The sequence below is a fragment of the Oryzias latipes genome, chromosome 23, assembly GCF_002234675.1.
Source record: "Oryzias latipes chromosome 23, ASM223467v1".
NCBI lineage: Eukaryota > Metazoa > Chordata > Actinopteri > Beloniformes > Adrianichthyidae > Oryzias > Oryzias latipes.
The window spans coordinates 8,907,674-8,925,049 of NC_019881.2; the positions used below are offsets into that span (position 1 = coordinate 8,907,674).

A 17,376-nucleotide genomic window follows, 5' to 3' on the forward strand; every position below is an offset into this window, starting at 1 on the left:
CGGAACTGATGAGGGGAAGCGAATATTTGTCCTTCATGGTGATTAAGTTAAGCTCACGATAATCGATGCAGGGGCGAAGGGTCTTATCTTTCTACGACGAAGGACGAATATGACCGGAGGTAAGGGCCTCGTGAATGTATGTCTCAATGGCGGTCTTTTCTGGGCCGGAGAGATTATACAAATGGCCCTTGGGGAACGTAGCGCCCGGAAGTAGCTCAATGGCACAATCGTAGGGGCGGTGCTGGGGTAATGAACCAGGCTTCTTTTTACTGAAGACCGCCTTGAACTCGTGATAACAAGAAGGGACGGAGGAAAGGTCAATGTCTTCGAGCAAGGTAGTATTAGCAGGAGGGACGGGAGGAATAACTGACTGGAGACAATTAGCCAGACAAAACCCACTCCAGTTGGAAACGCGCTGCCCGGCCCAGTCAAACTGAGGGTTGTGGACCTTAAGCCATGAGTAACCCAGAACCACAGGATTTTGGGGGGACGAAGTGACATAAAACCGAATATACTCGCGGTGGTTACCGGAAGTGATGAGTAACACTGGTTTAGTGCGGTGGGTGATGCACAAGAGATGTTGACCCCCCAAACCGGCGGCGTTGATAGGATTGTCGAGGGTTTCTATAGGAAGAGAGAGACAGGAAACCAGAGAATGATCAATAAGGCTTTGTTCGGCACCAGAGTCGACGAGGGCATGGGATTCAGAACACTTAGACTGGAAACATAACTTGACAGGAATATAACAGAAGTTATTCCGGAAAGAAACAACTGACATGTCCCCCGTAGCCTGTCTTTTAACGGGGGGTTCGTGAGTTTAAACGAATCGGACACTGAGACTTGGTGACCTTTACCCCCGTAATAGAAGCATAACCCTTCTTCACGACATTTGTGACGTTCTTCCGCTGAAAGGCGTGAGACACCGATCTGCATTGATTCATCAGGGGTTTTACGTTGGTGATTCTGTGGTGGGTGTTCCAGTGAGGGCAGCTGTGGAGAACTGACCATGGTGGTCTTACGAGCAGGATACGAGCGTTCATATTGACGTTCTTTTAGCCTGATATCAGAGCGTAAGGCGGCGGCTTCAAGTTCCTCAAAAGAGAGGGCTTCTGGTTGGGTACAACCAGGGCTTCTGGTTGGGTACTTTAATGGTTTCATTGAGTGACTGGTAAAAAACACCTCGCAGGGCGGGATCTGTCCAGCCTGCCTCCACCGCCAGGATGCAAAAATCTACCACGTGGTCGTTGACTGACCGGTTGTGTTGTTTCAGATTGAGAAGTCGCCTGGTGGCTTCTTCTTGCTTGCGAGGCTGGTTGAAAACGAGTCTGAACTCACCAATGAAGCGTTCGAACGGCAAGTGGGTGATGGGGTTGGCTGCGAGGAAGGCTTGAGCCCACTGGAGTGCATTACTTCTCAGGGAATTCACTACCAAAGTAATATTGCTATGGTCCGAGTGATAATATCTGGGACCCTGCTGAAATAAGAGTTGACATTGGAATAGAAAGCCCCCACAATTTTCTACATCACCCAAAAACGGTTCTGGCTGGAGACGGTAGTTTTCCGGGTTAGAAGAGGAAGCGGAAGTTCCCAGGTTGACAGAGGTCAGAGCGGGGACTGGAGCTGTGGAACCAGAAAATTGTCCAGTTAATTCTAATAAAGTTTGTGTCATACCGTCGAAACGGCGAAAAAGGTCTTGTTGAGCTGAAGCCATTTGGGAAAGGGCGTCGGCTTGGCGTCCTAACATGATGCGTTGTTGATTTACGGCCAGACGGAGTCCTTCCGGGTCAGCTGGGTCGGGGTTTAGGCCAGTTCGTTCTGTCATAATCTGAACTAGGTGGACCCAGATGCTGCAACCCGGAAGGAAGAGGAAGATAGGTGAAATGTAAGTAATCGGCTTTTATTTTGAAAGGGCCGGCGAATCTAGGAGGGGGATGTAGCGTGGAGCTTGACGAGGAGTCTTTGGCCCGCGGTGAGCACGTGAGTTTCTCTGTGGTGAGACCAGTGTTCTAGACGGCGGCGAGAATGGAGTTCTTGACGGTGGCGTGGCTGGAGTTCTTGACGGTGGCATGGCTGGGGTTCTTGACGGTGGCATGGCTGGGGTTCTTGACGGTGGCATGGCTGGGGTTCTTGATGGTGGCATGGCTGGAGTTCTTGACGGTGGCGTGGAGGATTTCAGCTTCTGCTCGAGAAGGATGTGGACTCGGGTTACTCAAGTGGAGGAACGGCAGACCTGAAGCACAGCAAAAACAAGGTAAGCAAGGCGAAGCTTGGCATAGGGGGCCAGACGTGGCATGAGTTGAGGTAAGCACCATAAGGGTTAACGAACTGGCGAAAAAAGCTTGAGGTGGATCTCCTTAAAAAGCAGGTGTGTAGATGAGGTGAGTAGTAACAGCTGCGAGTCGTGAGCAGAGCTGGGAGGGGGAGGAGCCTGACAGGCCACCATGACACCCTCAGTGTTTTTCAAAGCTTTCTTGTGATATTTTGGTAAAGATCATTTGTGATAAGAACTTTTGGAGAACTGCATGAAGCAAAATGCCTATTTTTTTCTGGTTAAAGCACTAACTTGTTTTATTTATACCTTCTGGTTAGCAATCAAAAGTTTTTGACTGAGAGTTGTTGGAGTTTCAGTAGAAGGCTTTGTCATGACTGTACCTTGGAATTGACAAACTTACAGAAACGTTTACAAACTAGGAAGATTCATTGTTTTTTTCTTCTAAAATGGGGTTTAAGGTCTGAAAAGAGACTAGATTAAAAAGAGACTACTTTACGTCTTTACGTCTCTGCCCCGCGGCTGAAGATCAAACTGGCGGAAAAACTGGAGGCTCAGGCGGCGGAGCTTTCTGAGTTAAAACAACGCTGCAAGCATTTGTCCCACCTGTGGAGTCTGCGGACATCACTGAAGAGGCATCAGTGACGTCTGCAGTTTCAGAACCACATCTGGGTTCTGAACAACAAGCGGTTCCAGAGCCTTCCAAAAAGCGCAAGAAGCGTAAGAACAAGAAAGCAAAGGCATTCCCTGCCCCAGAGAAACCAGAAATCTGTGAACCGGTCAGCCCACCTCTAGCCGACCAGGTTGACCTGAATCTAGATCAAACAAAAACGGAGGAAACTGACTCAGAAGTGACAGAGACCTTTCCTGAAGAGACTGAAGCCAAAGGTTTACTACCAGAATCTTTGGAGAATGTTGTTGAGGAGGCATCAGCCCAAACTGAAGAGTCAGAGCCAGAGCGGGCCTCAGAACAACAACTGACCGCAGATGCTCCCAAACGACGCAAGAGACCTGTGGAAATGGACACCACAGAATCTGCTTGCTCTAAACAACTGAGGATCTGCAAACCAGTCCCCATAAGGATACGTCTGGCCAAACGCAGAGCGGAAGTCAACGCAAGACTTAGTCAGAGGACATCAGACAAAACTGGCTTCAGACTTCCATGGACCTTCACTGACAGTGAGCCTGAAATTGAAGCTTCACTTCCAAATCCAGTCAGCATAACCACACCTCCTACTGACCGAGAGAGTGTGCCAGAACTAGATGCTTCTCCTTCACAAACATTGGAGAACGCCTCTGAGGAGGTTTCAATCCAAATGAACACTGAACCATCCAACAATGAAAGTGAGGAAGTGGAAAGTTCTGACATTTCTGATGAAGCAGTCGTGTCCGAATTTCTGAGAGAAGAAACCAACTGTTGCAGCCAATCAGAGCCACCCAAAGAGCCAAAGGTCTCCCTCTGGAGAAGGTTCAAAAAGGCTCTGACACCAGCAAGACGGAGAAAGTACAAAATTGACACTCCTGTGGTCGTCCCGGATCAAAGCTCTCCAGAGATTTCAGAGGCAGCTGAAGATCTTCTTCAGAGTCCATCTGTGGACGATCAAGACAGGGACTCATTGCTCGCCTCTCAGCCTGTTAAGTAAAAAGAGTTAGATTGGTTAGAAGAGGAAACATCGGATGATGAAGAGGAGGAAATATCTGATGAAGAAGAAGAATCGTCAGATGATACAGATGAAACATCAGATGATGAAGATGAAGCATCAGCTAATGAAGAAGAAACGTCAGCTGAAGAAGATGGGGAGTGTTCTGATCAATCTGAATATACAAGTAGACAGAAGATTTCCTTGTGGAGAAGATTTAAAAAGGCGTTCACGCCAGCGAGCAAACGCCAGTTTAAAAGAAGATTAAAGAACTAAGACTTTAACTAAACCAAAGTCGGGTTTTCTCCTGGTGCTCAGGTTCACCCTTAAAAAAAATCCTTTGAGCATAAAACGGATATTAGATTTATCATAGAGTGGGAAGATAGAAAAAAGTAATGAAAGGGGATGGAATAATAAATAAATGAATGGATGAATGAAAGAAAGAATGAATGAGAGAATTTAGTTTAGTTTTTTCTTGTGTGGTTTTCTCCTGGTGCTCAGGTTCGCCCTTAAAAAAAATATTTTGAAGATAAAACAGATGATACTAGATTGGTCCCAGAGTGGGCAGATAGAAAATAGTAATGAAAGGGGGTGGAATAAATTAATAAATGAATGAATGAATAAATAAATAAATAAATAAATAAATAAATAAATAAATAAATGAATGAATGAATGAATGAATGAATGAATGAATGAATGAATGAATGAATGAATGAGTGAATGAGTGAATGGATGGATGAGAAAATGTGGTCTTTTTTACTTTTATGTTGAACCTAGGGCTGTGACGATAACCGCATCACCGCATCACCGCGGTGATGACCCCATCACCGCATAACCGCACGTTTTTTTTTTTTTAAGTTTTGCATATGGCGCGTGAATGGAGCTATAATAAACACATTAAACACATTCATCTTTCCTGATAATTGACTTTTTCTGCTAGTCCTGTGTTCAGACTTTCCTTCTTTCTTTCAGACTGTTTTCTCCTTCTCTTCCACCGCTCTCTCTCATAGGCGCGTGCTCTCGGTGCTTCCGCGCTGCACGTGCCACGCGGCTCCCTTTACACACTGGAGCTCGCTTTCAGAAGCACACAAACTCAGTCTACAACAGAAGTTTTCGTCTCGCGAGAAATTTATGACAAATTTACTGCGTTCTAATTGTTAATTTACATTGTATTCATTTCCGTTTCAAGCTGCGTGCGTTCTTAAGGGCGCGCGACACGGCCGCCCGCCGGAGGATTTTGTGTGTGTAGGGAGGGGGGGGGTTATTAGGGTTCACCTTCACTCCAATCATGAACGCGCACTGTTAGATTTCCATGAATATCACTACATGTTTTGTTTGGGAACTATTTTTTGCAGCGTAACGTTACGTGTCTGTATAAACAAAGGCGGAGCCTCGTGCCCCGTATTCTTCATGGCTACCAGAAAAGTGACAAAGTGTCTGCAGTCTGTTTATTACTGGGCAATATTTAATATTCTGAGAAAATGTGTGTGCCAAAGAGCACAGGTGAAGGCTCGCGTGCAGCTAGAGAACGGTCTGCTGCAGAGGGATCAACACGCACCCCCAACACACATGTGCGCACCTTCCTCCTACGTACATGCAGCGCTGACCCATACAGTCACAGTCAATCCACAACACCTATATGGGCTTTATATAAAGTTAGTTCATTAGTTAGGTAGTAGTTAGTTGTTACTTTTTATTATTATTATTATTATTTTATAATAAAGAATACTACGTTGTTATTGTATTTATTTCTGATGCGGCCGCCGGGGGATTTTTTTTGGGGGGGGGGGCTGCGGTTAACCGCGACACGCGCCCCCTGGTGGTTCATCACCGCGGTGATGAAAAATCCGACACCGTCACAGCTCTAGTTGAACCTGTTTGAGTTTTCTCCTGGTGCTCGGGTTCTCCCTTAAAATTTTTTACTGCCCCCCAGGGGATGGTTCAAATGCAGAGAGCAAATTTCCCATTGCGGAATGAATACAGTATAATAAAATAAAATAAAAATATCAGCACGAGTTAAAAAAAAATTCTTTTGAAGATAAAACAGATGATGTCCCAGAGTGGGAAGATGAAAACAATATAATGAAAGGGGATGAAATGAATGGATAAATGGATGAAAAAATTGATTAGAAAATGTAGTGTTTTTTTTCTTGTGGGGTTTCCTCCTGATGCTCAGGTTCGCCCTTAAAAAACAACAAAAAAAAAAAATATTTTTTACGCCATTTAACCTTTAAAAAAATGAATGAATAAGAGAATGAATGAGTAATGCAACCACAGGGAAGCACAACCCAGTGCTCTCTTGTGCCGGTCCCAACTCCAGATAAATGCAGAGGGTTGTGTGAGAGCAAAAACAAAACAATGTGAATCACAAACACAGATAATTTCATGTATGTCTCACAAACTTCTCTGTATGTACATGCTATCAAGATTCTGTTAGATGGCCTGCACTGCCGTCATCGGGGCCCTGCTCTGGAGCTGAGCACCTGGTGGGCGGGACTGTTCCCACTCCCTGCTTGGGTTCCAGCCCAATGACATGGGACCACTCCCTTGTGGGCTGACCACCTGCAGGAGAGCTCAAAAGCGGCTGTTGCAATGTGGTTTGGGTGGCAGTTAAAGGCGGGTCCCCTGGTGAACCAAACCGCGGCCATGGAACTTTACTTTTGGAACTTCAAAGGTTACCTCTCTGTGAGGGATGGAGCCTGAGCTCGTGCAGGTGGTTGAAAGGTTCCAGCTAGATATAGTGGGATCCACTCCACACACAGTCTGTGCTCTGAAATTAGTCCCCACTTCGCCTTTTGGTGAGGCATTGGTCTCAGGCTATGCTTTTAGTTTGCAGGCCTAGAAAGCAGTTACGGGTACGCAGTCTTGGCCCAAACCCGCGGTCATGGAACCTTGCTTTTGGGAAAAGTCATCTCACATAGTCGGATCCACTCCACGCACAAACTGGGCTCTGAAACTTAATCGCTCAAGGCTGATTGGACTCTTTACCATTCTGAAGTTTTTCTCCCCTGCTGTCTCCGCTGCTGTTTGGGGCTGTATCTGCAAGGTCTCTTGATCCCGTTGTGTTGGGAACCCCCAAAGCCAGTGATGGATACCAGAAGTAAGGGATACAAAAGAAGCAGTTTTAGCCAGCGTGGCTGGCTCCTAGGACTCTTAAGGCGGCTGACAGGAACCGGCAGTCTTATTAAGTGCTCAGCCTGTTTTGCTAGCAAAGGCTCAGTCCTGGGAGGAGTTTGGCGAGGCCAAGGAGAAGGACCATTGCCGGACTCCAGGTCAAGGCAAATTACGCCTTTTTCAGCACAGGTGGGGAGCTGTTGACTACAAGTTGAGACATTGTGTGGCAGTGAAAGAACTGCTTTAAGGATCTCTTTAATCCTGGTGACACACCTATTCTTGAGGAGGCAGAGGTTGAGGACTTTCCATCAGCTAAGCTGAAGTCATCAAGGTAGTTGAAGGGCTCTTCGGTGACAAGTGGATGGAGCCCACCCCGAGTACCTAACGTCTGTGGATGTTGTTGGAGTGTCTTGGCTGACATGTCTCTGCAGCACCCATGGCAGGTGAGTACTATTGGACTGGGAGACTGAATTTTTGTCCTTGTTGGGTGAAACCAAAGCTCTCATGGACACCAGCCTGTCATGAGATGCACAAAATTAAGATTAAGATCAACTTTACTCAGCTCTCAGATGACAATAACAGCATGCTTTAAATGGAAAGGCAAAAGAAAAACCAATCTGGGGCTCTAAACAGAAAACGCAAGAGGGACAAAGATGTGGTGTGAATGAAGAAAAGTTTCTGTAAATGGTTGAGAGACAGCAGGTAGGTTATAGTCGTAATAAAAACAGGCTTGGGTGTTCAGGTTAAAGCTACTACGGTCACAAGTGTTTTGCAGCTGTAGTGAGCAGGATTTACAGTATCACTAATCATGAAGAGAAAATAAAGGAGCTTGTTTGTGCAGATCTTGTTTTAAATCATTTCTTTAACTAGATGTACCAAAATACTGAAAACGTTTTAATCCTTTGACTGAAACAGCACTAAATGATAATAAAAGTTGCTCCTAATGGCAGAAGTATATGTGTTGGTGGGTTAGATGGTGTTTTTGTTCCTTTTTATGTTAAAAGTTTGGATAATTATCTTTTGTGAGTGAATATTTAGTTTACAGCCTTTTGCTTTTAAAATCACTTTGGCTGAACGACATTTTGGATTTTAGCTCAACATTTGGAGATGTTTGACAACAATAAAGAAATCTATTCTATTCTATTACACCACTAAGTGATATCCAACACAAGTATAATATAATACAGGTCTGCAGGGATCAGCGGGACTGTCCTCCGGCGCGTGCTCCTCCACCCACGTCCTCGCGTCGGATGGATGCACGGGCTGCGGCTGCTCCACGACGGCGATCCCTCCGACCCGCTCCTCGGTGCGCCGCTCCAGTCGGTCCCAGCCCCGGCTAAGGCCCTTCCAACGGCAACACGCCCCCGCTGGTCTCCTCCCGGATGGCACCTCAGCCGATCGGAGCCGCCGACAGCAGGTTACAGGCGAGTTGTGACGCCTCTCCCGGAGCACTCCCCTGACGGCCCGGTAGACGTCGGTCCGCCCCTTGTCCAGCTCCGCACAGGCCTCCAACGCCCGCATCCGCGGCAGTGGAACCGGGCGGTATGCCCGTCCCGCCTCCGGCCGTCTTCGCGCTCCGGCGGTCCGCCCCTGCTGTCCGCGTGGTCCGCCGCTCGCCATGGGCGCCGAGTTGGACGCCGTAGTGCTTTCCGGGCCCCTGGCCAGGCCTGAAGCACCGCCAAGGCCACCCGGATCCACCCCCTCTTCCTTAGAGGATGAAGTACCTGTAGGAGGTGCTGAGCTGCCGGGGAGTCGTCGTCCCCACCACGCCGCTGCGTCCCCACCTTTTTGTGGTCTCCTCTGCGATCCCACTTCTGACACCAAATGTGGCGGGGTCCCGCCGAGAAAGGATGCAGAGGAACCAAGGTGAGGATGATCTGTCTTTATTTCCGATACTGTGAGCACCGCGCAGGGCCACGCAGCACACTCTGTCACTCCTCTCTTTTCGCCACCTGCAGTGCTCACCTTTAAGTGGGATGCCACACCCACGGGGCGTTGCTCTCAATTCCCAGCCAGGCGGCACCACAGGTGGAAATTATAACATACAATGAATAACAAAACACATTATTACACAACCAATAAAATCCGGTGTGGCCTCCCCTCGGCATCTGACGGTGCCACACCGTCACACCATCCCCCTCCTCTGAGGGATCGACGATGTGCGGCGATCCAGTCCAGCCCTCCGCCGCCGCGCAAGCCCACGCCGAACCACCAACCCGTTCCGCAGGCGCCCCTCGCCTAATGTAGAGGCCCTGTCCGGTTGGTCTGCAGGGATCAGCGGGACTGTCCTCCGGCGCGTGCTCCTCCACCCACGTCCTCGCGTCGGATGGATGCACGGGCTGCGGCTGCTCCACGACGGCGATCCCTCCGACCCGCTCCTCGGTGCGCCGCTCCAGTCGGTCCCAGCCCCGGCTAAGGCCCTTCCAACGGCAACACGCCCCCGCTGGTCTCCTCCCGGATGGCACCTCAGCCGATCGGAGCCGCCGACAGCAGGTTACAGGCGAGTTGTGACGCCTCTCCCGGAGCACTCCCCTGACGGCCCGGTAGACGTCGGTCCGCCCCTTGTCCAGCTCCGCACAGGCCTCCAACGCCCGCATCCGCGGCAGTGGAACCGGGCGGTATGCCCGTCCCGCCTCCGGCCGTCTTCGCGCTCCGGCGGTCCGCCCCTGCTGTCCGCGTGGTCCGCCGCTCGCCATGGGCGCCGAGTTGGACGCCGTAGTGCTTTCCGGGCCCCTGGCCAGGCCTGAAGCACCGCCAAGGCCACCCGGATCCACCCCCTCTTCCTTAGAGGATGAAGTACCTGTAGGAGGTGCTGAGCTGCCGGGGAGTCGTCGTCCCCACCACGCCGCTGCGTCCCCACCTTTTTGTGGTCTCCTCTGCGATCCCACTTCTGACACCAAATGTGGCGGGGTCCCGCCGAGAAAGGATGCAGAGGAACCAAGGTGAGGATGATCTGTCTTTATTTCCGATACTGTGAGCACCGCGCAGGGCCACGCAGCACACTCTGTCACTCCTCTCTTTTCGCCACCTGCAGTGCTCACCTTTAAGTGGGATGCCACACCCACGGGGCGTTGCTCTCAATTCCCAGCCAGGCGGCACCACAGGTGGAAATTATAACATACAATGAATAACAAAACACATTATTACACAACCAATAAAATCCGGTGTGGCCTCCCCTCGGCATCTGACGGTGCCACACCGTCACACCTTTCCACAGATTGAAACAAAAACTCAGCTCTCAGACAACAGACTGAACCCAGTAGTCTACGGAGTCTGTCAGCAGCAGGACAATGAAATGAATCGACTCGCTGTTGAGAAAATGTAGCTTCAAAGAGGCCGGAACTAAAGACGCAGGGACAGTTTTTCTCCCGGAACATTTGGAGCAGGTACACAGAATTGCTTCAAAGATAACTATCTCATCAAAAAAACAGCACCTCAAACAACAACAACAACAGTCACATAGCAGATGTCATGGAAGATGCATAAGGTTGGGGACACAGTGATCATAAAATGCTACAACTGATCATTGCAATCTACTTTTAGGAACAACTTTGATCATTATTTAGTGCTTTTTTAGTCAAAGGATGAAAACTTTTTCAGTGTTTTGGTACATCTAGTTAAACAAATTAATTAAAACAAAATCTGCACAAACAAGCTCCTTTATATTTTATTCATGATTAGTGATACTATAAATCCTGCTCACTACAGATGCAAAACACTTGGATCAATCTTTGATCCGATCAAAACATTTTGCACATGTAACCGCGGCTAATGTCAGTGGGAAGGGATTTGTCCGAGTGGTCTTAGCCGTCATTTCTATGGCAACCACTCTTGTCAATCAGTAGTGAGCTTGTTGGAAGTCCACGCCCCTACCCCTGAAAACGTGCTTGACAAAATCTGAAATGTTTTGAATGTTTGACATGGGGGCCAGTGGGCACAGCATGCTTTAGCTGAGGCATCTGATTAGATAGTTTATAAATTTAATAAATTAATGGGAAAAGAGGATTATCAAGAAGATGTTAAGGGCAAGAATGGGTATTCTGACCAATGGAATGGCTGAGTAACAGCTGTTTATTTCTCTATAGAAGTTTGGGATTTTGGCTTTTTGAGGACAAAAGGAAAACACACGAGACCACAACTTCACTAGTTTTCTGTGTCAAAGGTGAAAAGGCGCACTTTGATACATATTACTGTCGTAACAACTGGATTTTCTAGAATTAGAATTAACTGCTTGGTATAAAAGACAAAAAAGGCAAATCAATCCAGTCTATTCATTCTTGAATATTATGAGTGTGCACTCATTAATTAAAATGTGCTCTTATGAACGCAGTTTGAAGACAACACTCTTTGTACTCTATGTCAGGTAACAAATTGTGAGATTTCCGGGACATCCTGGAACGCACCACGGCCCCCTGCCGGCCGAGACCGGTAGTGCAGACGCGGCTCCGCGCTGGGACTGGTCGTTTCGCAGCCATTTTCTGTCCAACCAAACAGCCGTCTCAGGGAGGGAACCAACCAGGGCTTCATAGCAGGTTTGTGCCGGGCTCGGCCAATGATTGTTAACCGATTCGTCGTTAGCTCGAATGGAAATGTCCGTTGATGGCTGATTTTTTACGTGTTGTCTCAATGAGTGAGGGCTGCTCGTCAGGAAGTGTTTGCGGGCGAGACTCCGCCGAACGCCCGGGCCCAGCTCCGGCTAGGCTGACAAAGAACAGGCCGACGCAGGAGCAGATTGCCGCGGGTTCACAATGAGCACGACTGCCGGAGACGCCGCGTCCCGTTCAGGCGTCCCCCTAACGAGAAAGTCCGTCACACTCGCCGCTTCTCTGTGCGCGGAAACCACCGACGGTTCTTGGGCACTCAGTCACGCCGGCTCCGCTCGCTCCCGTGCCGCGGGACCACTGCTAACGCTAGCTAAACGCACCTCGTTGACGTCTGCAGACCGGCAGCTAACTCCCACGGAGCCTTTGATGATCATGTTCACAAACGGCGGGCTCAGTCTGACACGCCGCCGGGCGGGCCTCAGACTTCGCTCCTGTTATGAAGAGAAAACAGCGAAACGGTCTTCAGGGTCCATGTCTGCGGGGTGGACGCATCATTTCTGTATGAAACACTGGAACCTGAACGCAGCACTGAAGCTCCGTTATCCGAGCTGCTGTCCCCGCGAAGCTCTGGGCAGAGAAATGGTCCATCACGGAGAAACAGCCTCACAGCCAAAACAAACGATCCAGGCATTTCAATTGTTATTGGTTCCGGGTTCGATTCCTGCTCGCCGTAAACGATTCCATTTACTTTCATATTTTTAACTGAACCTTTTTGACCTTACTGAGGACAGAATAAGTTCCAGAGGCCCAGCCTTCATGCTGAAATGATGGTCCCCTTGTGCTGCTTGGTTACAGGAACGTTTGATCTGCATCCCTCCAGCTTACTGACTTTCAATCAGCTGCTCTGAACTTGTGGGAGATGGACGGAGACAGCTCCACCACAGACACATCTCAGCTGGGGATCACCGGAGAATACATGGCTTCTGGTCAGTACGTTCTCCAACCCCAGGATGGTAAGGATCTCCCGTTCCTGACAGCTCCCCACCAAACCAGGTGACATCCTGAAGAGCTGCTCTGTCTGTTCTGCAGAAGATGGAGAGGAGAGCATGAATGACCACGAGGAGGGGGGCTCCAAGGAGAACTACAGGGAGCAGGACATCTATCTGCCTATTGCAAACGTGGCACGCATCATGAAGAACGCTGTTCCTCAAACTGGAAAGGTTTGTTAAAGTCTTAAGAAGATGTTTTGGAATGTGAGCTGCTGCTTAACTTTGAAATCAAATTTCAGCTCAAGCACCTCGCAAAAACGTGTCTTTAGGAGGTGGTTGGGTTGTGAACATGCTCACAAAGACTCCTGTACTTTTAACAGAGCAGTGCAGGCACCAGATCACACCTGCAGATGGTGCAAGGGATCCATCCGCGTGGTAAACCGGTTCAAACGGATGTAGCCACAGCTGGAAAAAAGTTTATGAGCTTGTTAAAGATCACCTGTTTGATCATCACACCATACAGATGATGTATTAGAAACATCTAAAGAAAAGCCTGGAAAAACCCAAAACTGCAAACAGAGCTCCTTATTGGCTGCAGGCCTTCCTCACCCCAACTCACCTGCTTTCTCCTCTTTTCACCACAGATCGCCAAAGATGCCAAAGAGTGTGTGCAGGAGTGTGTGAGCGAGTTCATCAGCTTCATCACATCGGAGGCGAGTGAGCGCTGCCACCAGGAGAAAAGGAAGACCATCAACGGCGAGGACATCCTGTTTGCCATGTCCACGCTGGGCTTCGATATGTACGTGGATCCACTGAAGCTCTACCTGCAAAAGTTCAGAGAGGTGTGACTTTACCTTCTGTCCTTAAATGCTGTCACACACCCAAGCTGCAGTGGTGCATGTTTGTTTTGCAGCTTGTTACATTACACAGTTAGATTTACCTGTTTGTAGCATCTCTGTTGTCCTTCGCTGTTGTGTGTTGACTTCCTGTCTGTCGTGTCTCTCTTGTCCCACGTTCTTGTGTTTTGACTTCTTTTTTGTGGCGTCTCTGTTGTCCCGCGTTTGTTTGTTAACTTCCTGTTTGTAGTGTCTCTGTTGTCCTTCGTTCTTGTGTTTGGATTTCCAGTTTGTCGTGTTTCTGTTGTCCCGCATTTGTGTGTTGACTTCATGTCTGTCGCGTCTCTGTTGTCCCGCGTCTGTGTTTTGACTTCCTGTCTGTTGTGTCTCTGTTGTCCCGCACTCATGTATGTTGAATTCCTGTCTGTTGTGTCTCTGTTGTCCTTCGTTCTTGTGTGTTGACTTCCTGTTTGTCGCGTCTCTGTTGTCCCGCATTTGTGTGTTGACTTCCTGTCTGTCGCGTCTCTGTTGTCCCGCGTTTGTGCGTAGACTTCCTGTCTGTTGTCTCTGTTGTCCTTCGTTCTTGTGTGTTGACTTCCTGTTTGTCGCGTCTCTGTTGTCCCGCGTTTGTGTGTCGACTTCCTGTCTGTTGTGTCTCTGTTGTCCTTCGTTCTTGTATGTTGACTTCCTGTCTGTAGCGTCTCTCTTGTCCCGCGCTCTTGTATGTTTACATCCATTTCTGCTGCTCCAACGGCAGGTTTGAGTTTTTACAGGAGTTACCTCCGTTGTGTAAGTTTCGGTGCAAATGTCTTGTCGTTTTTGGTCTCTTCAGGCGATGAAGGGAGAAAAGGGGATTGCAGGCGTGTCGGTTGGGGAGGGACTGAGTGAAGAGCTAACAGATGATTTCAGTAAGTTGAATCCAACAGTGAGGTTCTCTCTACTGCTCATGTTCTTCATGTGTGAATTTGTGTGCAGCAAACCCACTTCCTGCAGGGATCATTACAGCAGACGGCCAGCAGCAGAACGTCATGGTGTACACCACCTCATATCAGCAGGTAAGCCCCTCATCTTCTGTCAAGACTCTTTGACGGTACTGAACTACAATCCCAGCATGCTCCATTCCAGATCCCTACTGTGCAGCAGATCCAGTTTTCATGACCAGACCAGTCCGTGCACTCGCTTGGGGCACGTGCTTATCCGATGACCTGTGACCCTGTGGGGTGAAGGTTGTCTGTCAGAGGAGGGGGGGTGCCCTCAAACACAGAAATCACTACCTGTTTAGTTGAAAGTGTAGTTTCTAGTTGTGAGGTACCAAATGTTCTGGATATGTTTCAGAGCAGCTGGGAAATTCAAGGCTTTATTTTAAAGGCATGATTTTGTGGTGGAACTCTGTTTGTGCATACTTATTAATGTGTTTGCTTTTATGTGTTTACCTTAAGTTTGTATTTTTGAAGGCGGGAGGGCAGTGATACTCTAAAAGCTTCACTTGGGTTTGAAATCCAGACGTTTCTGTCTGAGTCGATCATGCAGCTCTTTTGTAAACTGTTTACCATGTGCTTTCATGTCATAAAAATCCTTTCAATAAAAACTCCAACCTGAAATTTTCAAGGGTCTTTATTCCCACCAGAGGAGCCGTCGTGAAAAATTACGCAGTTTACACATTTTACGTAAATCTTATGTGCCTAGCTGCCTTGCCTCACATAAACTGAAGTTCCATCCCATTCCTAACCCATAAAGTTCAATGTATTGTGGGTCCACCTTGAGTAGCGATTGCAGCTTCAACTCTTCTGGGAAGGCTGTCCACAATGTTGATCATTCTTCCAAAAGCGTATTGGTGAGGTCACACACTGATGTTGGGGGAGAAGGCCTGGCTGTCAGTCTCTGCTCTAATTCATCCCAAAGGTGTTCTATGGGGTTCAGGTCGGGACTCTGTGCAGGCCAGTCAAGTTCATCCACACCAGACTCTGTCATCCATGTCGTTATGGACTTTGCTTTGTGTCCTGGTGCACCGTCATGTTGGAAGAGGAAGGGGCCAGCTCCAAACTGTTCCAACAAGGTTGGGAGCATGGAATTGTCCAAAATGTTTGTCCTGAAGCATTCAGATTTCCTTTCACTGGAACTAAGGGAACAAGCTGAAGTCCTCAAAACAAGCCCACACCATAATTCCTCCACCAAATTTCACACTCTTCACAATGCAGTCCTAAATGTACCGCTCTTATGCCAAGCTCCAAACCCAGACTCATCCATCACATACCGTATTTTCCGGACTATAAGTTGCCCTTTTTTTCATAGTTTGGCAAGAGGTGCGACTTATACTCCGCAGCGACTTATATTAGAACTAAATTGAAATAAATACATTGTTAACCCTCCTGTTATGTTCATTTGTGAGGAACAGAGATGATGTTCCTGGGTCAATTTGATGGATGAGGTATGTTAAGTGTTAAGAGTATGTTAAGTGACTCAGTAAGACAGTAAGATCTTGAAGGCTAACAACATAATATTCTATTTTCCAATGATTTCATAGATTCAGAAATACAATAAAAATGACAACTGTTTCTACAAATACAGGATGAAAACAGAGTATTAGTTGGCCAATGATGCTTCATGAAAGGAATAAATAAATAAGTATGAGAAAGAATTACTGTGAAATTATGAGATAAACAGTCTGCTATGATTGTGTCATTTGAGGTTGTGCAAGTTATTAGTTCTTGGTCTCAGATTTTGTCAAATAAATTTCTCGTCAAAATGCGACTTATAGTCCAGTGCGACTTATCTGTTTTTTTCTACTTTATAATGCATTTTTGGGCTGGTGCGACTTATACTCCGGAGCGACTTATAGTCCGGAAAATACGGTAGTCAGATGGAAATTGTGATTCATCAGTACAGAGAAGGCGTCTCCACTGCTCTAGTGTCCAGTGGCTGCGTGGTTTACACCACTGCATCTGATGCTTTGCATTGCACTTGGTGATGCGTGGCTTGCTTGCAGCTGCTCGGCCATGGAAACCCATTCCATGAAGCTCTTTGTGCACTGTACTTGGGCTAATCTGAAGGTCACAAGAAGTTTGGAGCTGTGTAGCAATTAACTGTGCAGAAACTCTGTGACCTCTTTGCACTATGAGCTTCAGCATTCACTGACCCCTCTTAATCAGTTTACGTGGTCTACCACTTGGTGGCTGAGTTACTGTTCCCAAATTCTTTCATTTTGTTCTGATAGAGATGACTGTGGAATATTTAGGATTGAGGACATTTCACCACTGGATTTGTTGCCACCTGTGCAACAACTTTTCTTCAGAAATGGCAAGTCAACAGCAGCTCAGATTAGAGAGCAGGTCAATGGCACACAGAGTTCTAGCAGCAGACATATCTCTACAACAACTGTTAAAAGGAGATTGTGTGAATTCCACGCTGGAATTCACTGAACTCCTGAGAGGGGCCCATTCTTTCCCAAATGTTTGTTAAAACAGTCTGCATACCCCAGTCATGATTTTGTACACCTGTGGGGAGGCCAATTGATTAGGACACCTAATTTTGATCATTTGGATGGGTGATCCAATACCTTTGGAGATATAGCGTAGGTAAACTGAAATCATATACAGTACAGACCAAAAGTTTGGACAAACGTATCACGGACCTGGACAGATATCAGTAATCGCCACTTCTGGGATATCAAGGTAACAAACTCTCAGACACAATCATGAGAACCAATAACTTAATTGCATGGAAGTCAGCCAAACATCACAGAAGTTAACGGATCTGGATCAACTGATGCTAATGACATTTGAGTACACTGCTCACAATATACAGGACATAGAACATGACATTGATCCAATCAACAACTTTTTACCCAACATCAAGGATGACTGCTGTTATTATACTGAGGATCACTACAACCAGAACGTTGAGACTAAAGATAAATGGTCAATTATCCACATTAATAGCAGAAGCATGAATAGAAACTTTAACAATATCAAGGAAAATTTACAT

The 17,376-nt window shown here is 47.5% G+C and overlaps 1 protein-coding gene across 2 annotated transcripts; it reads left to right on the forward strand.

The window, feature by feature from the left end:
• Positions 1 to 11,425: 11,425 nt before the first annotated feature.
• Positions 11,426 to 14,993, forward strand: nfyb (nuclear transcription factor Y subunit beta). Of its 2 annotated transcripts, none has more exons than XM_004082961.3 (7): positions 11,426 to 11,555; positions 12,423 to 12,580; positions 12,657 to 12,787; positions 13,201 to 13,398; positions 14,225 to 14,300; positions 14,368 to 14,447; positions 14,518 to 14,993. In XM_004082961.3, exons 2-7 carry the CDS (start codon positions 12,487 to 12,489, stop codon positions 14,548 to 14,550), a joined length of 612 nt encoding a protein of 203 aa, XP_004083009.1. In that variant the 5' UTR covers positions 11,426 to 11,555; positions 12,423 to 12,486; the 3' UTR covers positions 14,551 to 14,993. The 2 variants fall into 2 exon arrangements, with proteins under 2 accessions (XP_004083009.1, XP_011489289.1); XM_011490987.3 differs by lacking the exon at positions 11,426 to 11,555 and adding an exon at positions 11,607 to 12,297.
• Positions 14,994 to 17,376: the final 2,383 nt, after the last annotated feature.